Source organism: Phodopus roborovskii, unplaced genomic scaffold, assembly GCF_943737965.1.
Source record: "Phodopus roborovskii unplaced genomic scaffold, PHOROB, whole genome shotgun sequence".
Classification (NCBI taxonomy): Eukaryota; Metazoa; Chordata; class Mammalia; order Rodentia; family Cricetidae; genus Phodopus; species Phodopus roborovskii.
Genome location: NW_026126588.1, coordinates 25520435 through 25545826, shown reverse-complemented (window position 1 = coordinate 25545826; position 25392 = coordinate 25520435). Strand labels below are relative to the sequence as shown.

The 25392-nt window shown below is 41.9% G+C and overlaps 1 protein-coding gene across 1 annotated transcript; it reads left to right on the top strand.

Moving 5' to 3' along the window:
• The first annotated feature begins 485 nt into the window (after positions 1-485).
• Positions 486-24920, top strand: St6gal2 (ST6 beta-galactoside alpha-2,6-sialyltransferase 2). Its single transcript, XM_051204239.1, has 5 exons — positions 486-1415; positions 9381-9478; positions 13079-13180; positions 14309-14483; positions 24441-24920. The coding sequence occupies exons 1-5, from the start codon at positions 491-493 to the stop codon at positions 24710-24712; spliced, it is 1572 nt and encodes a 523-aa protein (XP_051060196.1). The 5' UTR covers positions 486-490; the 3' UTR covers positions 24713-24920.
• Positions 24921-25392: the final 472 nt, after the last annotated feature.

Below are 25392 nucleotides of genomic sequence, written 5' to 3'. Positions count from 1 at the left end.
GGCATTGAGGGTTAGTGGAGCTCTCTGACTGGTAAAGATGTGATATACCAGAGACATACCATGTATCTGTCACCTTATGGGCATTGTGTATGTAAAAGTAAAATAATTGCCGATATCATTTTGCTTCGTTTTGTTGGTCATTCTAGCAAATTATCAAACTTAGTGATTGGGGACTGCCACCTGATAGCTGAACAATCAGAGGCGTGGCCAGGAAAGTCCACCTGCACCTGGCATCCAAAGTGAGGGAAGTTTTATGGATATAGACCCCAACTTGCAGCGTCAACACCAATTCTAGGTAGCAAGAAGTGAATTCAACGGTGCCAACTGCTCTGTCTTACGATGTCCCTTCCAGTCGATTTTTCATAAATGCTGCCCCAGCATTGCCTGAGCAGGCTTCCCATGCTAACTGTGGCTCCTGTCTTTTTCAGGTTCTGCCTGCCTAACTGTGCTTTAGAACTCCAAGGTGAAGCGCGGGCCCTAGAGGTCTGCAATGAAACCTCACTTGAAGCAATGGCGACAACGAATGCTCTTTGGGATATTTGTTTGGGGGCTCCTTTTTTTGGCGATTTTCATCTACTTCACCAACAGCAACCCTGCTGCACCTGTGCCCAGCTCCTTCTCCTTCCTGGAGAACCGTGGGCTCCTGCCTGTGCAGGGCAAGCAGCGGGCCATCATGGGCGCTTTGCAGGAGTCCTCCTTGCCCAGGAGTCTGGAGGCAAGCAAAGCGTTGCTGGGCAACCACCCTGCCAGCCCCTTCCACAGTGGGCCTGGGGACCCACAGAAATGGGACCAAACCCAAGATGTCATTGACAATGGGGAAGAATTTTTTTTATCCCAGATCGGGAGGAAATCGCAAAGTGCATTCTACCCAGAGGAAGACGGCTACTTTTTTGCTGCGGGTCAGCCAGGGTGGCACCATCAAACGCAGGGCGCCCTGGGGCTGCCCTCCCCGGGGGAGCCATCGAGGCAGGCAGGACCCATCCAGCACAAGCGGCAGAAGCTTCCACATGCAAGACGCAGCAGCGTGCCTGAGGACGTCTATGACAGCGACATGCTGTCGGCCTCCATGTCCAGAGCCTTCCTGTACCGGCTCTGGAAGGGGACCGTGTCCTCCAGGATGCTGAACCCTCGCCTGCAGAAGGCCATGCGCTACTACATGTCCTTCAACAAGCATGGAGTGCGCTTCCGCGGTCGGCGCGAAGTCCGGCGCACAGGGCCGGAGCTGCTGTGCGAGCTGCGCAGGCGGGTGCGGGTGCGCACCCTGGACGGCAAAGAGCCACCCTTCTCGGCACTGGGCTGGAGGCCGCTGGTACCTGGGGTGCCTCTGAGCCAGCTCCACCCGCGCGGCCTGCGCACCTGCGCAGTCGTTATGTCCGCTGGTGCCATCCTGAACTCCTCCCTGGGGGAGGAAATTGGTGGGTCCTGCAGGGCTGTGGCTGCTTTCTGAGTTCTTTGCACTTCTAGTTCCAGGCTGGGCCTGTGCCCAGGATTCTGGACAAGCTTCATCCCTCAGCCTTCATCCTTCGTCCCTCACACTGTGGTCTGTGTGAGCAGATGGCAACAGGGGCAGGGCCGTCAGGTGGGAACATGGGAGAGGAGGAGAAGGTCAAGGATGCTGGAGGTCGACCTCATGGGTGCCAGCCTTAAAAATGAATGGTAATGATGATATTGAACTCCCAAGGACTAAGCCCAAGTCTAAGAGGTCTGAGGAAAGCTAGGCTGCTACTGATAACAGTTCCCAGACAAATGTGAGCTCTAGTCCTGGACTGTTCTCTCATCCCTACCTTTGGGTTACAGCCCGTGTGCATGGTGGGATCCTTCTCCCGGACAATGAACAACATGCCATACTCTGCTTTGCCATGCAGTCCTTAAACCTCGTGTACTTGCAGAGCATGGGTTCTGTGGATCAATAGCATACGGAGAGGGAGGGACAGAGTTACAGGATTTGGCTGAGCTTGCAAGTCTGAAGTTTGTAGGACATGCAAACAGGTGAGGGGCACTAGGCAGTTTTGATGATTAATTCCTTTAAAACAATACTTTGAAAATTTATTATTATTTTATGTGTATGAGCATTTTACCTACATATCCGTACATGTGTGACTTGTATGCCTGGAGTCACTGGGTGTCAGAAGAGGACCCTAGATCTCCTAGCCTGGATTTAGGGAAGATTGTGAGCAGCTGTGTAGGTGCTGGGAACCCAACATTGATCCTCCGATTTTAACTGCTGAGCCATCTCTCCAATCCTTCTATGCTATGTTCTTGAGACAAAGCCTTTTGGGATACCGCTGTGTACGTTCTTAGGGCCTTCAGCCAATTAGACAAGGCTCAGTATAATGTGCAAAGTAATCTCCTTTCTAAAAAGAAAGCCTCGAAGTGACTACCAGGTTGTCATGTAGTGTCAACTTCCACAGCTTTCTGCCACCTTAAGGTAGAATATCAGGACTGGAATCTCTTGGTTGAAGGGCAAGGAGTAGGGTTGCAGTGACTACGTACCCCACCTCAGAGTCTAGTTCCTGCCATAGATGGGCTGGCATGGGCTCAACATCTCAGTTCTTGGTTGATAGCATTTATTCCCCATCCTTCTCTGCCAGAGAAGGTGTCTACCATTCCTCCTTGCCCTTTTTCCAGTTCTTCTCTCCCTGTCAATTCTAGACCCCTTCCTCTAGAACCCCTCTGATCAGGTTGAATGCATTGCTGTCTCCCTAAGCAAGCAGTCTTGGCTCTTAAGTTCATTCATTCATTCCACAAGCATGTATTTATCCCCCAGCTGGTTCTCTACAGGGCACAGACTACAAATGTAGCCTCAACCTCAAGTCTGGATGTAAAAGATCAGCCACCACAATCTCACTGGAGAGATGGTGCTAGGTCCTAAGTCACTGGTGTGGAAGCCACATTCAAGGGGGCCCGTTGTGTCTTCATCATAGAGAAGCAACTCTGGCCTGTATTCTTCTGAATAGATCCTTTAGTTCTGTGGCCTTGCAGAGTGATGGTGTCTTGCAGCCAGCTTGGAATGGCACACTCAGAAACTCCCTCAGTTCAGCTGTTTCTTGGGAATGAGACTGAATGGGATTTTTTTTTTTTTTTAAGTTTAAAACCCAGGGCAACAAACATGGTCTTGCGGTGTGAGGTCCTGGAGTCTCCATTACATCAGGCTCATAATAACCCTGTCCATGCGTCACATAAGCTTGTAGCAAAACCCAGAGCAGAGCAGCCTGCAATTTATTAAGAAAGAACAGTGGTTTAGAGGTCCCCAGGGTGAAATAACACCGAAGCTCTTTCTCATTTCCAAGGACCGATATTAATAATGCAGAAGAGGGATTTAAGTATTATGCTTTGAAGCAGGCAGTAACTTATTTCTGGTTTTGTTTAGTTTTAAACACCTCTGCCTCATAAATACATAGTGTTTGAATGGCTCTTGCATACCAATGAGAATTCTTGCCCCCTCCCCCTTTTTTTCCTTGCATAACGGATCATGACTAGAGTCTTTAAAACTCTATTTAAAATTTTGAAGAGGATGTGAAAGTCACTTAAAGCCATATTTTGGGGGAAGATGAAAGGCCACTGCTACATATTTGTTAGTTTCTAGTATCCAAAATTAATTTCAACTGTATGATTTCGTGATTAGAATTGTAAAAGTCAGAAATGAAGAACAGGCTTAAGGAATTTGAGGGTTTATTTGTTACTTTGGCTGGTTAGTTGCTTCTGCTGTGTTTGGTCTAGGTTCAGATTTCATGCCTGGTATTTTTAAGTCTTAGAAACATAGTGTTGCTCAGTTTGTATAAAGAGAAAGCTTTTCACCTTTGTAGGCTGGTGTGGCAGGGCCAAAGCTGTACATGCCAATGGCTGGCCTGTCTCCCACCCATTCGGTCATTAGTGGCTCTCTCGGAGAAAACCAGTCTCATGGATTAGATTTTAGATTTCTTCATGTACCCTGGAATGTGGGAGCACAATGAAGCCATCCTCAAGTTGCCGCCCTTGGAATGGCTAAGTGAAGATAAACATTTTGAGTTGTCAAAAGTTGACATACTAAACAATTTAAAGTGTGTCCAAGGCAGTCCTATGCCTTAGCCCACCCTTAGCTCTGCCAAAATCTCCCTGGCTAAGGTCTGCTGTTCCTTTATTTTCCCAGAGGGAGGCCCAGTTAAGTCTGTTTGATACTTGGCTACCTTTTGGTTCCCCAGTTGTTTGAGTACTCCTCCCATGGCCCAATTCTGTTAGACTATGTCCTATAGAACAGTTGTTGGGGATTAGAAAGGAATAGTGGTAATAAAGGCCTTACTTTGAATGTGTAACCTGAGCTGTTTTGGAAACATGGAACATTCCTTCCTGGAGTTAGGAGACAGTCTTTTATCATCCATACCACAAATGACAATAATTTGTTGGTCATCCTTGACAGTTCTGTGGCAGTACGCCATAGAAAATAAAAAGGCACTGTAAGGAGACATCACAGTCTTGATGTGGAAGACCAGGGTCTGTGTTATTTGAACAGCTGACTACTGTCATATAGCTGGGAAATGGGAGTCAGGAGGTGGGGTATGCTGGGGGCAGAAGCCATAGTAATTTCTGGAGCAGGTCTTGGATTTGGTAAGTCCTTTAACCTTACATTTAAAATGCAGAGAGAGCAATTCCTGTAGACACGAAACCATGATTAGATGCTTGGTGGATCACCATTTCTCTAACAGATCCTGTGCTTAGCACAAAGATGAATAAGTGACAGACAGATTTCAAATCTGTATAATTAGGGATATTCCAGACAATGAACAGATAGTTCCAGTATCCTGTGAATGGGGGAAACAAGCAGAGAAATGTGCAGATAGGAGGTCGGGAAAGACTACTCTGTAGAAGCTAGTCCAGGCCAAGGGTGGGAGACTAGCAAAGCTTCAGTGAGTATATGGGCCAGGAGTAGGCAGGAAAGAGACTGTCTATGAAGAGAGGAAGGCAGTGCATGGATAATCTCACACAGACAGACTCTATTTACCAATTGCAGTAGCATTGCCACCTGAGAGTGTTTAATGTAGACAGAGACCTATTCTAGCGCATTTTAACAGCTGTAAAATCAATATCCCTGAGTGATACATATATTTCCATTTCTAGATGTTTTGTTTTTTTTATTTTGGAGACATCGAATGTGAGCCAGGGTTTTGTAGCCTGAGAGAAGTCAATGTAATGGGCAGGTCAGAGAAAAGAGGGATAAGGCAGTGGGAATTGATAGAGATAACTCGTGTCCTATCCCTGCAGGCCATTGGCTAATGTCAGAAGGGAGGAAGAGGGGAAGCTTCAGGACCTGAGTCAGGGATAGATGGTGACTTGGTGCCAGGACCGCTAGCATTCCTGGCTGTTCCTTGATAGGCTCTGTGGTGAGGTTAACACCTCTGACCCAGAAATACCTTCTCTTAAGGAGTGAAGCTTGACTTCACTCACCTCGTTCTAACTGCCTGAACTGTTCCTTTCTTCTGCATATGGATGAATGACATAGCTTCTGAAGATGCTTTGCCCATGCAGTCAGGTGTGTATTTGCCAAGTGCGTGTGGGCAGGGCAGTTTATGGTTTAAGCTTGTTGCCCCCTGGTCCTGTTATTGGCTGCCTCCACCAGGTTCAGCAGAACCTCCTTAGTACTCAACCTCCTTTGTACAAGTGGCCTTGTGACTCTTTAGACCAACACACTCTTTCCAGAGGTGTTCACTGCCTTCTGCCTTGTGACCTTGTAAAATACCAAGCACTGGTCCATGTAGGGCAATCAGCATTTGAATGCCTGGAGATTTACAAGGGTGACTTGATTAAGCTGGAATTGCAGCCAATTTACTTGAAACACACCCACTGCTTAGGACCCTGAGTATGTTCATCAGATCATGATACAGAGACTGTGTAATGGAGATGGGCAGAAAAGGCTACCTAGGAGAATTAGTTGAGGACTTGGTGTGAACACTTATTCCTCAGTCTTGTCCCCAAATCTTTCTGAGTCCCTTGGACACCAGTGACTTGGTTATCTCTCTTGGATTCTTGATGAGTTAGCCTTCAAATGGCCACTTCAAATCTGTGATTCATCTATGGTTTCCAGGACCCTCTCAGGGCTCTGCAAAATAAACTCAGTTTTTGTTTATTCTCCCAAGTCCTTTCCTTTTCAACGTTAACAGAAGCAGGGAGGGATAAAACTGTTGACCTCTGAGCACACGTCTGAGGATGGGTACCCATAACCCTAGTCATCATGGTATCCTTACCACTAAGTGTATGGGTAAACGAAACAGCGCCATGTTTGCTGTGAATGGCTGTGATGCTGCGATCAAAATCAATGCCTTAGTGAAGTCTTTGCCCTTAGAGTACAGATGTTTTTCAGCTCCTGTGGGACAAAGAAGGAAATGGGAGATGGCACTTACGCTTATCACTGTACAATGGGAAGGCCCTCTGGGATTGAACTGGAGGATGAACTAGCTAGCCACTCATGCCATGAAATACAGTTTTTATTTGAAAAATAAAATTATTGACAGGCAGACTTTAATTATTCAGAGTCGGACGCTTGGCAGATTCCTTCTCAGGAAGGAATTAAAGAGAATGTCACTCTGAGAAAGACAACTGACAGGGTTTGTTGCAATGATAAAAGAATGAAGCTGTTCAACCATGAACTTGGAAGCTTCCCACACTTGAAAACTGACGAGATCCATAGTATATTAACCAATATGGTCTGTGGATAATTTATAGCAGGACATAACAATATTTAGAATCACTGCCCAACTTGTTTGCATGGAGTTTTCAAATTAACATTGAACAACATTATGATAGCAAGACGGAACAGAGTATAAAATTGCAAGCTAGTTGGATTGTTGGATTTATAGCTATTCGCTTTCATTTAAAAATTGTTTTGATTTTGGAAGCTTTATTATTTCAGATGCAAATATGTTACTTTCTAGAAGGAAGACAACCTAAATGGTGGGCACAGACAGCAGACTGCCAGAAGAACCCTGCTTTGTATTTCATAATAAAAGCAGGTTGTCCGCAATTTATTTGGAACCCCCCCCAAAAAAAAAACCTTATTGGCATGCTTTTGAGATTCCACAAGGCAACCAACTCTTAACAAACTACCACCACTTACCAAGTATGGGCAAACTATCAAAGAATGTTCAGTTCTGGAAGAACTTTGAGAATCTAATCTTTTTTTTGAAAAGTTTTCAGTTATATCTAGTTGTTTGTGCATGCATTTGTGCATGTATGTGTGCAAAAAGTCCTGGTAACAAGATTGAAATATGGACTTTCTGCTCTGTATAACACAATTTTTATAGCTCAAACTTTTCTATTTTTATCATGTAATATATAATTAAAAGGTAGATAAACAAAGCAGTTCATAATGCAAAGCAGTCCTTAGTCCATGAAAGTAGTCAAGGGCTTTGCATTATCTATCTCTACAGAGCTTAGATTCCTTAAAATCTAGAGATTTGCCATTTTTTTTAAAGCCATGTAGTAAATATTTCAGGCTTTGTGAGCCAAGAGTCTCTGTTTCAACGTTCATTGTGCAAAGCTAGAGCTTACATAAATAAGTGTGTCTGTTGTACAGCTTTAGTTACTAAAACCAGGGTAGACCACATTTAGCCTACTGATCATAGCTTATCAACTTCTCCAAACTTTTTCCCAAAAGGACACTATAATTTTTAGGTCTTTGTTTGTTTGTTTGTTTTTGATGTCATGGCCAAATACCCCTATGTATTCATTGTGCTCAGACCTTATCAATAGAAGTAGCTAATATATATATATATATATATATATATATATATATATATATAATTTTTTCTTATTTTACATATCGATCCCAGTTCCTTCTCACTCCCTCCCATCCCCTCTGACCTCCATTCCCATCCCACCCACCCCCACTCCACAGGGAGGGTGATGTCTTCCAGGAGGGATCATCAAAATCTACCAAGTCATTTGGAGTAGGGACTAGGCCCTCCCTCCTGTCTCTAGGATAAGGGAGTATCCCTCCTTTTTTGCACCAGGGATACATCCTGGTTCCACTGTCCTCTGCCCAGGCCTTCTAACTGAAACCCACATTCAGGGGGGTCTTTAAAATCAATGTTTTAGTGGGCTTTTACTCTTTAGTGGGTACAGTGAAGATTCTGAGAAAGGAATAGCAGAACCCTCTTCTATAAAACAGGCTGCCACAAGGCCTTGTGTAGACAGTGATCACAGTCAGTACAACATGTATATGTCCTTGTGACTCCTAACCATGTCAGAAATCTGTGTTTGCCCCTCATTCATACTGCCAGTCACCATGTTTGCTGCAAATTAAACTTGGAATGTGCACGGGATTCTATTTGTGTATTTTGTTTTTTAATGTGTATGTCTATGTGTGTCTGTGCATGTGGGTGCAGTACCCACAGATGACAGAGGGGGTGCTGGATGCCCCAGAGCTGCAGTTACCATGTAGGTGCTGAGAATTAATCTCAGATCCTCTGCAGAACAGCTGCTGCTCATAACCCCTGGGCCATCTCTTCAGCCCCCATGCACAGGATTCTTAAAGCTAAAGGTGACCATAGAAATTCCCTTACTGTTTGCACAAAACCCTTGACCACTGATGGCATTGGTAGTTTCTCTAAATGCAAGGACACCTTGCCATACACAGTGAGAGATGAGGCTTCATGGGAACAAAGATTGTTGTCCTTTTCAACCCAAACCTTCATTAAAGCAGAATTGAAGGCCATAGTTTTCAGTCTGGGAGAGAAGTCAGCAAGATTAGATGCAGTTCTTACCATGGGTGACATAGTGACTACAGCTCTACAGGCTAGGAAGCCCAGATGAGCTGCCTCCATGCTCCCGGCATCTTTACCTGTTCCTTTAGAACGTCCAGCTGCCACATGTTGTGAAACTTAAGGGGGGATAATTGCATAAAGTATGACACTTGTATGTAATATAACGAAAATAAGAAACATCTAAATGTAACTTAGGCAAAACAGGGTCACCTGTGATCAGCTGGTCTCATGTATGTATAGGTATACACACATAGTAGTTTATCAAAAAACAAGAGGACTTATCCAAAGGAATGTATCATTAGGTGACTTTGCCAGTAGTGAGTATTATAGAGTGTACTTAGAAAAGGAAGGTGTCACAGTTATTTGGCAGTATTACTTGGGGCTGTGTTTGTAACTGCCTGTGGGCTAGGGTCAGCTGGTGTGCCCTAGTGCTATGTGGCTCTTGAGATTCCAGGGTAATCTCCCTGGCCACGTTGTCATCCTAAATCAGTGGCAACTTATCTAAAAAAATATCTGTGGATGTGTGTATTAACTTTATTAGCAGTTTCTAAGTTTCAGATATTGCAAGATTTGTTTTAATGCTTTTTTCCCTAGATTATGTGATTTCACAGAGACAAAAAAAAAATGTCACTTATGTGCCCTTAGATTCTCATGATGCAGTTTTGAGATTTAATTCTGCCCCTACACGTGGCTATGAGAAAGATGTCGGAAATAAAACCACAGTACGCATCATTAACTCCCAGGTAAGATGGATGGAGTGTTTCCATTGTTACATTTTCAGACAAATCATTAAAGTAGATGAGTAAGCAGAAATATGGTTATCCATAACCACAATACCCTGTTATTTTTGTGGATCATTTAAGTATGAAGAATTAGTGAAGAAAAATGCAAGGAGAGGGCATTTAGATGTGATTTGAATAAGAAGAGACAAGAAAGACCAATCAGATTAAGCATAGAGAAAAGATTTTTATTTGTGTGTATATCTTTTTGTTATCATAGATCAATGGTTCTCAACCTTCCTAAAGCTGTGACCCTTTAATGCAGTTCTTCATGCTGTGGTGACCCCCAGCCATAAAGTTATTTCCATTGTTAATTCTTAACTGTAATCTTGCTACCGTTAGGAATGGTAATTTTGGAATTAGAGGTTTATCAAAGGAGTCATGGCCCACAGGTTGAGAACTACTGTCATAGATTATGATTCAGTTTGTGAACTGCAAAATACTATTAAGCACACAAGAAATGATGGTGATAAAGCTAAAGGGAACAGAAACACATGAAACATAAGCACTTCCGGGATATCTTTGAAACTTCAGTTTGTGACATGGAAATTTTGAAAAATGAAAATAAGTTGCTTAATGGGAAATTAAAATACCCCTATTCTTCATGTTCTTAATAAGAATGTCTTTCAAATTTATGGAAAAAAATATTCTCAGAACAAGCCACAATTTCTAATTTCCAAAATATGTAGAAAAAAAATGAGATGATGCGTGATTTATGGTGAATTGCTTGCAGAACAAGCTATTAACACTCTGCATGGCTCACTGCACAAGGCAGCCTGCAGTGAAGTAAAAACAATTACCATATTCTCTTAATTCATAGATGTCACTGATGGTAAGGTCTACATTTTATTTAGTAATTTCTCAGGATGTGATAAACCCCACAAAATTAAAATACATGTGTCCTGTAAGATAAATCCTCATTTCGGAAGCATTAAAATGTGATGGAAGAAAAAAAATGCATCTTCATAACGGTGAAAATTTTTAACCAACTGAGAATTTTATACATGCCCACCCTCCAGTTCCTTCCCAGTTTCGTGCATTATCTTCTCTTTTTGTTTTATAAACCACAAATTCCACATAGTGAAGGGTGTATGAATGCAGGGCGGACTTTAGGCCTCTCAGAAGCTACATTCCTGAAGACAGCTGCCTCGCCCTTCTCAGAAAGCTAATAGCTCCTCGGCTAGGGGTGGGGCTTCATGTCTACCACCCTTCTCTATACCCTTCCTTGTCTGGCTTTATTTTGTGCATGCTGTCACAACTACTGTCTGTGCAAATGAGTGACTGTCCTGCTGTACCTGGGAAACACTGTTTCAGTGTAGATGTCCACTTACACTCCTTTCTGCCCCTCTTCTGCAGTGATCCCTGAACCCTGGGGAGATGAGGTGTAATATATGTCTCATTTAGTGCTGGGCTTTCTGAAGTCATGTATTCTCTACATATTGACCAGTCATAGTTCTCTGTGTTAATCACCATCTACTGCAAAAAGGAAATTCCTCTGATCAGGGATGAAAGATGCATGTATCTATGGGTATAACTGCTAGTATATTAGGAGGCAGATTGATATTATTTAGCACAATAGTAGTATATTCTCGCCTAGGGCCTGCCTATCACAAATTCATGACCCCATTAATTGTAAAAGGCAAGAGTTCCATTTTATGGAGTGGGTCTGAAATCCAGTGAGAAAGTAGTTTGTTATTCCCAGAACCTTCATGCCACTATTGCACTAAAAGGCACATCATGCCGGGCCAGTCATTACATCTGGGTGAGACTGATGATAACTTTTCGTCTGCAGTAGCATGCCCAACACCCCAGAGTGCTGTGAAAGCCAGTCATTAGGGCTGAAATCTCCAGTGAGTGCCAGGCTGATTTCTTCATGTCCTCTGACAAAAGTATGTGGTGTCTTCAGGAATAGGGTCTTACCATCAGTTTCTAGAGGGAAACTAAGTGCAGTGGCTACAACTCATAATGTTTAGGGGTCTATGGCGTGACACTGACCAAAAAGTGCCAAAGAGGTGACCCATTTACACTTGGCTTCTTTTTTAATAGCCTGTGGTATCTGGGAGTAGCATTGCCCTCCTATTGTAGGGTAGCTCTACTTAAAGTCTTTGCATATGGCATTTATATTTCAGGAAGCTTCTGCAGTAGTAGGTTTCAATAAGACATTTTCAAAAGGCTTTCATCTAGTAATCGTTCTGTGCCCTGCCTTCCTATCCTCCACCTCACTTCTTGCTCCATTATTCTCCATACCCCTTCATGACATCTGTGTTCTCTGACCCATCTCCCATGATTGCATCTTATTGCATTTCTGAGTTCTTTAGGTACTCCAGTTTCAAAATTCACATCTAAAGATTCAAAGCTAGCATGCGTAGCTTTGAGAACCTGCCATGTTTGCCTTTCTGGGTCTCGGCACCTCACTAAGAATGATTATTTCCAGCACTAGCCATTTACATGAAAATCTCAATTTTTTTCTTAACTGCTGAATAGTGAACCATTATGCCTGTGTACTCTGTTTTCCTTGTTCATTCATCAGTTGATGGGTACCTAGACTGTTTCCTTCCAGATGTGTGTTATATGGGTTAAAGGCTAGATCTATATCTAGCCTGTTATGGAAACTCCACATTGATTTTCATAGTGTCTGTACCCGTTTGCAATTCCATCAACAATTGGTAAGATTTCCCATCTGCCTACACCCATGCTTGAGTTTGTTGTCTTTTTAAAATGCTATCTGAGCCATTCTGACTGGGGTAAGATGAAATCTCAAAATAATTTTAACTTGCAGTTGTCTTATAGCTAAGGATGTTGAACATTTTAAAAAATGTTCTCAGCTGTTTGTATTTCTTCTTTTGAAAACTCTGCTTAGTTCCATGCCCCAGTTTTTAATTGGATTCCCTGTTTTCATGGTTTTCAATTCTATATATGCTCTAGATAACTCCCTTCTGTAAGATGTATAGCTGCTAAAAAAAAAAAAATCCCTCCATTCTTTAGACTGATGCTTCACTCCAGTGATGGCACCGTTGGCTGTATAGAAGCTTTTCAGTTTTATGAGGTCCCATTTGTCAGTGGTTGGTCTTAATGCCTGTGCTTGATAGCTTTTTAAAAAGATGGATGGCAGGTGAAATTGATGGATCTACCCAGAATGAGATAGGACCTGGGAGTAGGGACAACAGCTGACACCTCCTAACTCAATTCTGGCTGTTCCTTACCTACTCCTGTCTGGTGTCACATATCAAAGTTAATGAGGAGACTGGGATTCTGAATTAGCTAGGGAGCCTAGTCTTACAAGGGATGGCATTCAGAACACTAGATTCGGTACAGACCTAATGAAAGTGGAAGAGATTGTGGGTTTGCTTTTGCTTTATTTAAAAAAATAAATAAAAAGTTTTTAAATGTACTTAATGTGCTTTGTCACATGATGCCAGCCTTATGCCCTCTACCAAAGAAAATATAAAACCCGAGCCTTCCTCTCATTCTGCTTTTTAATTGTGACTTGTTTTAAAAACATAACTTTGAAGAAGCAAACACTAGTCATTAAGAGTTTTCCCTCCTCCCCTTGTGTGCTTACAGATTCTAGCCAACCCCAGCCATCACTTCATTGACAGCTCTTTATATAAAGATGTTATCCTGGTGGCCTGGGATCCAGCTCCTTATTCTGCTAACCTCAACCTGGTGAGTGTTTCCTTGATGCCCTGGACCATGGGTCAGACAGTGCCTCTGATTAATTTCCCGTAAAAGCAAGTCAGTGATGGGCACTAACTCACACTTGTACCATACATCTTCCAGTACCACTTAGATTAGCAGCATAGCTGCCTTCTGCTAAGGTGCTTTTTTCTCCAAGGACTAGAGAAAATACAGCATGTATAAAGGCTGAGACAGTTGAAGTTGTGCCAAAAAGCAGGCTGATCAAACCTGCAGTTGTTCCAATGTGATAGGATGGTAACAAGAGCTTTGGAAATAAACTCAGTGAGGTTGATGAAAACAAATATAAACTGTTCGTTGTTGTTTAAATAAAGGCCATCTCTGGATTTCTTAAGGATAGTTCTCATTGGCTCTCTTTCTGAATGGGGTAAATGGCAATAGCCACAAAACACAAGCAAATTGTATTTGGCTTTTTACCTCATGGCAAGCTGTTACCTTCCTAAAGGAGAAACTAGCCATGTCTGATGGAACTGTGTATGAAAAGCCAGTGAGCTCATAAAATGGATGATAGTGACATGCTAGTTCGAGATGCTGTAGGCTAAAACGAGTGTCATGACTTGGTTTACCCAAACTGGAGTGTGTATGTACAGCCTTCTTAAGACAAATGTGAGTGAAATGTGGAAAATCTGCTTTCAAAACACACTGCTTGAGTACCAGGAGACCGGAGCCAAACCTTGCCTGTTGGGCCCACTGCTGTGACTGCCTCCAGCTGACCATGGAGACCCCTGGTCCAGGGCCTCTCAGCTTTACTGTCTGACCTCTTCCACAAAATGCCTGCCACCTCTTATCTAGCCCATGAATTAATCACCACTGGGAGAGATTGGAGGGAGGAAAGGGAAGGGGAAATTACATATTGTAATAGCAAAAGTAAAAGAAATAGTTAAAAGATAAAGCATTATTGCTGCCTGGGCCAAAACTATATGATCTCTCATTGTACTTCCCTGGGTAATGGGATCCTTCCCCTCTCTCCAGCTCCAGTCTGGCCCATCCTCCCTCCCCCCACACACACTCACATACACCAGACCTACACAGCACTGTCTCCTTTTCACAACATATGATCTTCTGTTCTCAATTTGATTTGCTTTTCTTTGGTTTTAGTGGTATAAGAAGCCAGATTACAACCTTTTCACTCCATATATCCAGCACCGCCGGAGACATCCAACTCAGCCATTTTACATACTTCACCCCAAATTCATATGGCAGCTTTGGGATATTATCCAGGAGAATACAAGAGAGAAGATCCAGCCCAACCCACCATCTTCTGGGTTCATTGGTAGGTGTGTCTAGAAGTTGATAATTGGTTTGTGTGGCTTGTGTTATGTTTTTCAGCCATGTTTTGATACTCAAAGTTTATGGGTCTGCCCTATTTCTTCACCTGTATTGAGGCTTTTCATCCCATTTCTTTTACTTTATTACCTGTATAGAGCATATGAAGGCGTGTCTTGATCCCTGGGGAATATTAGAGGCTACAACTGAACCAAAGTATTGAGTTTGTTGTCACTGTAAGTTCAGTAAATGTATATTATTCCTTAGTCTGCACACAGGTTCTCTATCAGAAGAGGGGAGACTTTTAGAGACAACAATGGCTTCGTTTAAATTAAGGACACAGTATCCTCAGGTGGATTATAGCATCAGAGTGACATGAAATATTTTATATTAAAATCCCAGGAAAACCTTAGTGTGACTATTTTATGGTAATGCCTCAGACAATTTCATTTGAACTCCCTGGTTCTTTTTTAATTTTATTTAAATAATATTTCAAAAATTTATTTTACATACGGACCAGTTTCCCTCTCTCCTCTCTTCCCCTATCCCGACTCCTCCTCTGTCTCCATTCAGAAAGAGGCAGGTCTCCCACGGGCTTGAACATAGCCTGGCCTGTCAAGTTGACACAGGAGAGAGCTCTTCCCCTGCTTCAAGGCTGGGTGAGGTAATCCAGCATGGGGAACAAGTTCCCAAAAGCCAGTTCAGCACCATGGACAGGTCCTGATCTCACTGCTAGGAGCTTTACAAAGAGACCAAGATATACATACATGTAGAGGGCCTAGGTTTGTCCCTTGCAGGCTACCTAACTGTTGGTCCAGAGACCATGAGCTCCGAGAAGCACAGGTCAGCTGTCTCTTGTACAAGTTTTCTAAAGTCCTGTTGATTTAGAAAAGGAAATTTAACCCAGTTTTCAAAAGAGAGTAAATAGTGATTAGAATAGTGATAGATAACATAAGGAGATACCACAGTCAAGTTTAACATAGTCTGTTTTCATATCATCGCCACACGTGATAAAGGAGAGAATTGTAAAGCAGAGTTGTGGTGGTGAAAGGGGGGAGCAAACATAACAATGAGAAATTCAAAATTTGAAAGAATCAGCCAGATAATTATAGCCATACGAGGTAATTCCCCGACTGAAGAGAGCTCAGGCCACAAGGGCAGCTCTCCTGGGGGCTGTTCATCGTGAATGTGGGGTCCTCAAAGACCCAGTGTTGGCTTTGTGACTTCCTGGGCAAGAAGTGGGCTACAGTTCATCGCCATTGCAACAAAGGAGGCTGAGAATGCCTAGGTTTATGTTTGCTTAACGCCATGGCCCTCGGAGTCCTAATGAGATGCAGTAATAAAGTCTTTTAAAGGGTGAAGTAAGGTAGATAGCTGGCCAGCTGCAGCTGCTGTTTTTCCGCCCTGCCTTTGTTCAGTGCAGCATCTGTTAACCATGTGACTGTTTAAATTTCAATTAATTCTAATTAAATAGCTAATAGCATCTGTTTTGGAGGCTGACCAGCCCTATTTCAGGTGCTCAGTTGTGCCAGCCTCCTGGTGGTTCCCATATTAGACAGCACTAATAGGGAGCCTTTTTGTTGTCACAGGGCCATGTAGGAGAGCTAAGTTTCGCCAATGAAAAGGAACTGTAATGCAGCAAATTGCTAAGAAAACATTGGGTTCCCACCAGGCACTCTGTGCCATGTGGGTGGAGATCAAGCTGCAATAGAGGACATCTGCTTCGTTAGACCCACTCTCTGCCTATAGGCCTCACCTTCCTAAAGGTTGTGAGATTTCCACCACTGTGGGCAGGGGACACAACTTGTGTAACCTTTACCAGTGACCCCTGGGCCAGATGGAGTCGACCTGTTCCATTACCAGATGTTCTCAAATAGATGTGGGATGATACCAACCACATCTCAGCCTCTCTACCATGAGAACTTCTGTGAAATCAATGAGGTGGGCTGTTTTTGTTTTGTTGCTATGATCAAAAGTGTGCCCCAAATTCCTTTTTCCTGCTCTAAAGTACTGCTGAAGTGTTGATTTGGTTACTCAGCATCTGTTAGCTATTAAGTGCTGCAAAACCTAATGTCAGCTTCTGAACAAAACTCATTTTACAGGGGCAAGAAGGTTGGACTGTTTCACTGTACACTTGCCCTGTGCCTGGGAGCTGGTCAGCATGGAGGTCCTCATCCAGAGATAAACTAAAGTAGGGTCTTCCTCCCTGTCTGGTACTCTGCTGGGTGAAGACGAGAGAATCACTTTTTTCACTAACTGTTATCCATGTATAAGGAGTAGCTTTATAGGTAATTGCTCACGCAACAGACACAGCCTGCATTTTCCTAAGCATGCTGAGGCGTTTGCACAAATATAGTAGAGAGATCTCACACATCTGGATTCCACACCCACAGATTCAAACAGCCACTGACTGAAAATACTTTTTTAACTGCATCTTTTCTGAATACATGCAGAGCTTTTATCTTGTCTTTATTCCCTCAAATAATAACAACTATTTATATTACTTGTATGTTGTTCGAGGTATTGTAAGTCATCTAGAGATACATAGAGCACATGGAAAGATGTTCAAAGATACATGGAATCCTGTAACATCTTATAAGTGGCTTGAACACCTTTCTGTATCTGCACTGGGCCCCGGGTCCAATTCCCAGATACTGAGGAATGACAGTATTTGGTGACCAAACAAATTTTAGCTCATACACTCTCCAAGTTTGCCATGCCTTGCATCACCTGTGAGTTTCCTGTATTAGAAATCTATTTCTGCAAAGCAAAACTCAGTAACTGAAAACAATAATTGGCATATATACCCTTTCAGACCTTTGCAGGTCAGTAATCTAGGGAAAGATGGGCTGAATGATTCTGGCTCACAGTCTCTCCAGAGCTTGTAATCACCCATTTCTACTAGCTCTATTCTTTCTGTTACACAAGTTGGTACCCTTGCTGTGAGAGGGGGGCAGAGGCGTGACTGGCAGGCAGGAACCAGTGAGTTTGGAGGCTAGCTGCAGCAGCCTTTTAAACCAAAGATTCTGAGTAAGTGGAGAAGGTTGGGATTTCCATTGCTTATGTCCCAAAGAGCACTGATGCTGGTTCTGGGGTATTCAGATCCCCACTCTCAGCCCCATAGGAAAAAAAAATCAACATTTCAGGGAACTATAAAAGCCTAGTCTGTAGGTTCTGCATTGATAGATGTGTCAATAAGGTGAGGGGCTTGGATGCTGAGAGGACCCAGAATTCCAACCCGCTCTCCTGCTCGTCACTTAATCATGGCCATAATAAACTCAAGTGGAATAATTATTTTTTATTAATGTTTACTTTAAAAAATGGCAGGGTTCTACAAAATATAATATGCACCTCTATCTTTTGAAATGGCATAGCATTAAATCTTATATTCTGGCCTTACTAGATGTTAATCGCACTTGTATTCTTGCGTTCCTTTCTTCAACTCACAAATGGACAAAGAAAATACAAGCATAAGCAGCAGCATATTTTGCAGTCTGCATTGATACACATTTCTTGTACATACTGTTCTTCCCACTCCTCCCCCGCCCCAGTTCATGTCCCTGATCTTGTCCATGGCTTGTCTCCCCTGGGCAGTCTAAGGGACCTCTGACAGTGGAACCAGGATGTATCCCTGGTGCATGAAAGGACTTTGGGAGCATGTTCCCCATGGAGGGATACTCCTCTAACCTAGAGGGATAGCCTAGTCCCTACTCCAAATGACTTGACAGATTTTGTTAACCCCTCCTGGAAGACATCACCTTCCCTGTGGAGTGAGGGAGTATGGGACAGGAGGGTGGGAGGGAGGCATGGGAGGGAGGGAGAGGGAACTGGGATTGATATGTAAAATAAGAAAAAACAAACAAGCAAAGGAAATGATACCACAAAAAAGAATTAAATAATAAAAGCAATATTATGCAAAATGTGTGTGAGTGTGTATATATATATATATATATATATTCCACAGATGATAGAAAATGTGTACAGCCAGGCTCCTCCAGAAGAACAGAGACCTAGTAGAACATATGTCCTTTATAAAAGGGGGTCTATTAGGTTGGTTTACAGAGCAGGTAATTCAGTGACAGCACAGTGTTAGAGGGAAGAGATGTCTGGAAGACCTGCTCCTGTGCAGGATACCTGATGATCCCAGAGCTGTGTCAACACTGGCACTTGGCCCCAGTGAGGGAGTAAGCAGTTTCCTCTGCTTCTCCGGTAGAATCCGGTTGAAGCTTCATTTACAGCTGAGCACATTATAGTATAGTTGGAAATAACAGTAACAGGGCCTCTCTTACTTAAGAAAACACTCTAGAGCTTTTCCACATCTCACTGTTGGGAAATTATCTCTTTCAGAGGTTTGCGGTTCATGTATATCGAGCTTACCAAAGCTAAGCATTCATTATCCTTTTAAATGAATAATAATGGGGCTAGAGAGATGGCTCAGCAGTTAAGAGTACCCATTACTCTTGCAGGGGACCTGGGCTCCATTCTCAGCACACTCATGACAACACACAACCATCTGTAACTCCAGTTCCGGGAGATCCAATGCCCTCTTCTGGCCTCCGCAGGCTTCTGCAGGCATGTAGTACACGTAAACTCCCACAGAGAAACATGTACATTGAAATAAAAAGAATAAATCTTTAAATAGTAATAATAAATGAACTAGAAGACATGTAAATAATTATAATGATTAACATAGATACAAATTCATATTAAATTAATTAAACTATGCTTTCACTGTGTTCGTTAATATCATTAATATTAATAAGATGCTCATTATTAAACTTTTCATAGTTATAATGTCGTTAGTCCTCTAAAATTCAGGATGAGTACTTTAAATTCATGTTTTCTGCATTTTAGTTGTCAGATCCATGTTACAAATTAACAACCCTGCCTGTCAAAATATTTCAAAGAGTCATTATTTAAAATATGAATATTTATTGCATTTAAACATTTAAAAATTAACTCAAATTACATATTAATAACTGAAAATTATCTTTCAAAACATTTCTAAATAATTCTGGATCTATTTTGACTTGGTGGCATGGTCATTACTTTAAAATGAGTGAAAAATTGACTTCTAAAAGTGTGTGTGTGTGTGTGTGTGTGTGTGTATGAGTGTGTGTGTGTGTGTGTGTGTCCCACACCAAAGTGAAGGTTGAAGGACAATTTGCATCAAGTTGCTTTCTTCTTCAAGCATATGGGTCTTGGGACTCAAGAACTTACCAGGTTTAGTGTCAGATGCCTTTAGCCACTAAATTTTCTCACTGACCCCAAAACACATTTTTAAAAAAATCCATTTCATGAGTATGTAAGCCAAAAGAAGCCTGGATACATTATTTGTTCTCACATAGATATAAACCCAACACTTTGACCAAACCTTAAGGAAACTTGTGCTTACTGGTTTCATTAGCTTTGCTTGGCAAAAGTTTTGGGTGAAGGTCTTGATGTGTGGTCCAGGCTGACCTCAAACATGGAAATTCTCCATGCTTCAGCCTCCTGAATATTGAAATTCAGGTGTAATTGGCAGTTCTTTAAAAAAAGAAAAAAAATCTATAACTTTATAGATTCTCTTTTTTTTCTTTTTTTAAATGTATTTTTCTTATTTTACATATCGGTCCCAGTTCCCTCTCCCTCCCACCCCCCTTCCTCTCTTCCATCCTCCCATGGCCCCTGACCACCCTCCCATCCCACCCCACCCCCCACTTCACATGTAGGGTGATGCCTTACAGGAGGAGTCATCTGAATCTGTCAAAGTCATTTGGAGACTACAAAAGGAAGTAAATAACATTATTAACTAAATGTTTAACACCAACTAATTCTCCTCATCTTCTTAGCACCATCTGTATGATTTTATTTTACACCAGTGCATGTCTTTAGTACATCCGGGTCTCAGTGTGACAAGTGTGCCCCCAGTGTGTTTCCATTGCCCCAGAACACATTCAACTCATGCTGGAAGAATGTATAGTGACCTCCTCCTGGGTCTCTTTGTGGTTGAGACCTTGAATTCCTCAGAAATCAGTATAAAATCAGGACCCTAATTTACTAACTTTAGCCCCCGATTTTTAACACTTGAAACAGACTCTTCTGTAATGAAATTTTCATGTGGTTAAGCACAGTAACGACTCAATCGTAGTAATTCTCAGCTATGCCTCGTCTGACGACCTGCTCCAGGTGAAATAATACCATGCTCCCAACTGGAAATAGACTGCTCCCTCATTAAAGGCCTAATGAAGGTGAAAGTAGCTTTTCATTTCCTGTGATGTTCAAAAGGCCAGAGTGTTTGTTACATACCCTAGTTATTGCCTGTTTTTTTTTTTTTATTGTTGAGTATTTTTTATTCATTCAGAGTGCTTGATATCATGAGGCAATTATGTCAAAGAGCCATTGCTCTGGCCATGTACTAATGCATATTACAAATTTATTCTGTGTTGACATACATTTTCCTTTCTTTAAGCTACTTCCTTAAGGCCTAAGCCTTATGGTTAGGTGACCATCCTGAGCATCCATCACCTGGCTGTATTTCTAATAGAGTCTGTGTCTGTCTGCAGTACACACTAGAAGATGCTCTAGAGATGTAGTATGAGTCCTGACTCCCTGGAGAAACAGTGCAAACCGCACAATGATATAAATTAAGTTGATGCAGCAGGGCCATTTAGATGACCCCCAAGGACCCATTTCTCTGGACAGTGTTTTAATCTCTTACCATTTCTCTCTTTCATCCCTAGTTAGATACTCATGATTGCATCTTGGAACCTGGTTCACTGAGGTCATCAATTCTGTTGCAGCCTGACTGAGTAGAGAATTTTTTCCTTGGGCTCCTACAGCTTCTCTTTTGCCCATATGAGGTTAACCACTTTTATAGTGGGTAGATGTACTCAGTGAAAGTCATAAAGCTGGGCTCACTATTGGTTTTACACAGAAAGTGCCCAGACAATCCAGGAAAGGCCAGCCTCCCTGATCTTAGTGGGTAACTTACAACCAGGAGTCTAACACACTAGGCACTGAGCTGTTTGTAATGTCCTACTGCCAATTTTATTATTATTATATAAACCACCAACTTTCCATCCATTTCTCAAAGGCAACCTCTACTGGCAATATCATAAGTAATATTTCTAAAATTCACAGTAATAGCCTACTGCCAATGTTTTTTTTTTCATTATATAAGCCAGCAACATTCCATCCATTTATCAAAGACAATCTCTACTGATGATATTGTGAGTAATATTTCCAAAATTTACAGAGGCACGCTCTATAATTTCAGGCTATTTAAAACATACACAAGAATTACATGCTTGAAAATTAGTCATAACTTCCTTTTTATTCATTTTATATTGCATTTTAGGGTCCAGCTTTCTGATATACTGTTCAAACTGAGGGCATTAATGGAAAATAACAAACCAATTAAGTCCTTATTTGTGATGGTATAAAATATATCATAACTTTTTGCATTTTCTATAAATAATGAATCAAGTTATACAATATAAATTAACTAAAATTGACTTTTGGGTATTACTATTGCATGTGTTTTACTCTTCAATGTGGTAGGTGCATCTTAAATTATTCTCTTATTATGTAAGTTCACATTTCCAACAACTTTGAATCACAGATATTTTTTGTAAATTCACTTTAAAAGTCTTATTCTCTTGAAGAAATCAGAAGTACACCTGTTAAATGTTCCATCTCATGATCAAATGTATGGAAAGATTTACAAAGCAGCTGTAAGATTTCCATTAGTCTGTCATGTTTCAGTACCCCAAGCCTTTTTGCTCTCAACACCCATCTAGACTGTCTCTTCCTAGTCTTGTTGGGCATGCTCAGAAATCCCTAATTGACTCCATATGGCAAGTGTTTATTAAAAGTGGCTTCAACTGATTTTTCGCTGTTAGTCATCAATTTGCTGTTTCATACCAAGAGCTCATATTGCTATGCGATGAAAAGATGTTTATATATGCAGAATTTGCCAATGTCAAATATTCTGCCAGGTGAAGGAGGTATAATTTTTGTTGAACCAAATTCTGCTCATGCTAAGTGGTTACCTGAGTCCCATGGTGTCCCATGCGTGCATGCATATCCATAGGGATGCCTGACTCCTACAGTGTGTCATGTATATATGCATGGCCATGGCATTTTCTGTCTCCCACAGTGTGTCACATGTATGTCTGCATGCCCGCAAGGCTGCCTGACCCCCACTGTGTACCATGAATGTGTGTACACCCATGGAGCTTTAGAGACAACACCCCATTCATATGAACAAAGGGTCAACTTGGCATTTGGTTCAGCTTTCAAAGCAAATAATTATCCATCTGCTTATCATGCTGAGTCATATAACATGCCATTTTATTAAAATCAGTTGAGATGCTTTTTAATTGCTTTGATAATTTCACTGTCCATAGATAATATTCAAAATCATACAGTTTGACAAACGATGCCTCCTGAGTCATAACTTCCCAGAACATACTGATAACTTTGTTTGTTCAAATGAATCCCTCTTAAGGAGTTTTCTGAAAAAGACTTGGCTGTATAAAAAAGTCATGAATTGAATTATGTTTAAAGATTTTAAGAAGCTGGTTTTATGCCCATTTAATTAGCTTGAGAAATACATGAAAAACATTTAGGTACTTGTCTGTCTTTCAGAAGTCCAGCTCCATTTCAAAAGCAGCAAGACTTCTATTAGTTACAAAAGCAGTTAAAATTTGGTAGTCAGGAAACAAAATTATTTAACAGAAATGTTCTTTAAGTAGTTTTTTTTTCAAAGTTTGTGTAGTACTAGCTGAGCTAGGAAACTTGAACTTTGGTTTTGTTTTGTTTTTTCTTTTTAAATTACTTGTTAATTTATGTAATTCTCAGAAGAAATTATAAATAAGATCAATTAACATTTTAGCATAGCATAGATATGAATTTCCTATGTCAGTCTGGTGTAGGGAAATAGTTAGGAAGTGATATTTGAATTTAATTTCTATGTTATCTGCACACAAAAACTGTCCAGGAAGGTATGGCTGCTCATTCTCTGGCATGCTTGTGAGGCTGGCCGTAGGCCACTACCTAGAAACTTGTTCTTGGTGTAGGTTTCCACCCCTCTATACTTAAAGTGCTGCTCACTGAGCCTGTGAGCCTGTGCTGGGCAGGTGTAACTCTTGTTTTCTTTTTGAGAGTTTGAAATTTTGGAACATGCCAAGCAGAGGCCTGCTTTGGCACACTGCCACCCAGTTCCTAAATGCCAAGCATCTAACATGCTTCCCTTGTTAGCGTTCCAGACGTAAAATGCTACCTTCCTCATCTCAGCTTACTGTAACAGAAATAACATAATGCCTGTGGCCTGAGAAGCAGCGAGTGTGTCCCCCATCATTCAAAGGCAGAAGTTCAGATGAAGGTTCTGGCTAGTTCATGTCTGGGGAGGGGTCCGTCTATCCCATTACATGTGACTGAGAAACATACATATTTTTGTGAATAGAAATCTTAAAATCTACATCCCAATACCATTGCGTAGAGCTGTTCTACTGTAGGGTTCCATTTTAGAACTGTCTGAGGAATGGTTTATACTTAATATATAATAAAGTTTCATAATCAGATTTTTAAAGCATTTGTTTCTTCAGAACACAACAGCCCTTTTAGGGATACACTTGTTGACTGTAGCACAAGAGAGTAAGCCGGAAGTTACAAATCACACACCGGAGCAAGGTTCCCTTAAATTCAGTTTTATCTTTGTATGTCAATTTTAGGTCTACAGTAATAACTGAACAAGTGAATGGACATGTGCAGTATATATTTATATATATTAAATATTTATATATTCATCCCCCATTGACCATTCTTCATAATAGAAGCTGTAATACCACAAATGTAAGGCATGTGTCTCTCACCACAGTCACCCCTGGAAGTCATCACAGCTCCATGCCCCATCCACAGGAAAAGTGCCCCCTTTCTTGGAGTTGCTCAGTCACTGTATGTTCATTTCCTTCTTTGCCAGGAATTCTCATCATGATGTCCATGTGCAGAGAGGTACATGTGTATGAGTACATCCCATCTGTCCGGCAGACAGAACTTTGCCACTACCACGAGCTCTACTACGATGCAGCCTGTACCCTGGGGGCATACCACCCGCTGCTCTATGAAAAGCTCCTGGTGCAACGCCTGAACATGGGCACCCAAGCAGATTTGCATCACAAGGGCAAGGTGGTACTGCCAGGCTTTCGGGCCTTGCGTTGCCCGGTAACCAGCCCCAACAATACGTACTCTTAAATCGGAACTCTTGGAAACTGATGTGCAATAAGGTACTACTGTTGTCCTCAAAGTCACAAAAGAATACTTGAAGATAGATTTAGGCAATGTGTTGTCTTTCACTGTAACTTAGAGGCCATGAGGATTCTTTCCAGTCTAAGCCATTGGGTAACTATTACTGCTATGGATTTAGAAATGGAACTTTTAAACTGTCCAAGAGAAGCAAAAACAGGATACGTAGAAAGAAAACCCACGGGCAGGATATCTCTAAACATGTTAACCTCTACAAAGAAAACCCACGGGCAGGATATCTCTAAACATGTTAACCTCTACAGCAAGGACACTCTTTAGCCCAGTTGGTTCCATCTCTGAGTCAGGGTGAGACTACTGACAATATGGTTTCCATCTAGAAATATCCGAGTTGAGATCCTGTCGCTGGCATGTCGCTTGTACGTGCATTCCTCATTAAGCAGCCTGGACTCTGAGGTGGATGTCTGAAATCTCACTAAGATGTGTTTAAAGTTCTTCCATATATCTTGTCCAGCATCCAACTTTCAAACACAGCTTTGAAGCACTGCTTCCCGGTGCTGTCTAGATGTTATGACTGAGAACCAGGCCATACTTAGAAACATACAACTCATCCATTCCAGGAAGCCAAGCCAAACCCCGGCTGCCAGCAAAGAACAGTTCCTTTGTCTCCC

Bases quoted from the DNA above. Each gene is read 5' to 3' on its own strand.
- St6gal2 (XM_051204239.1), top strand. From the start codon at position 491: ATGAAACCTCACTTGAAGCAATGGCGACAACGAATGCTCTTTGGGATA. The intron at 1,416-9,380 runs GTGGGTCCTGCA...ATGTGCCCTTAG, and splicing joins CTCCCTGGGGGAGGAAATTG to ATTCTCATGATGCAGTTTTG. The intron at 9,479-13,078 runs GTAAGATGGATG...GTGTGCTTACAG, and splicing joins TACGCATCATTAACTCCCAG to ATTCTAGCCAACCCCAGCCA.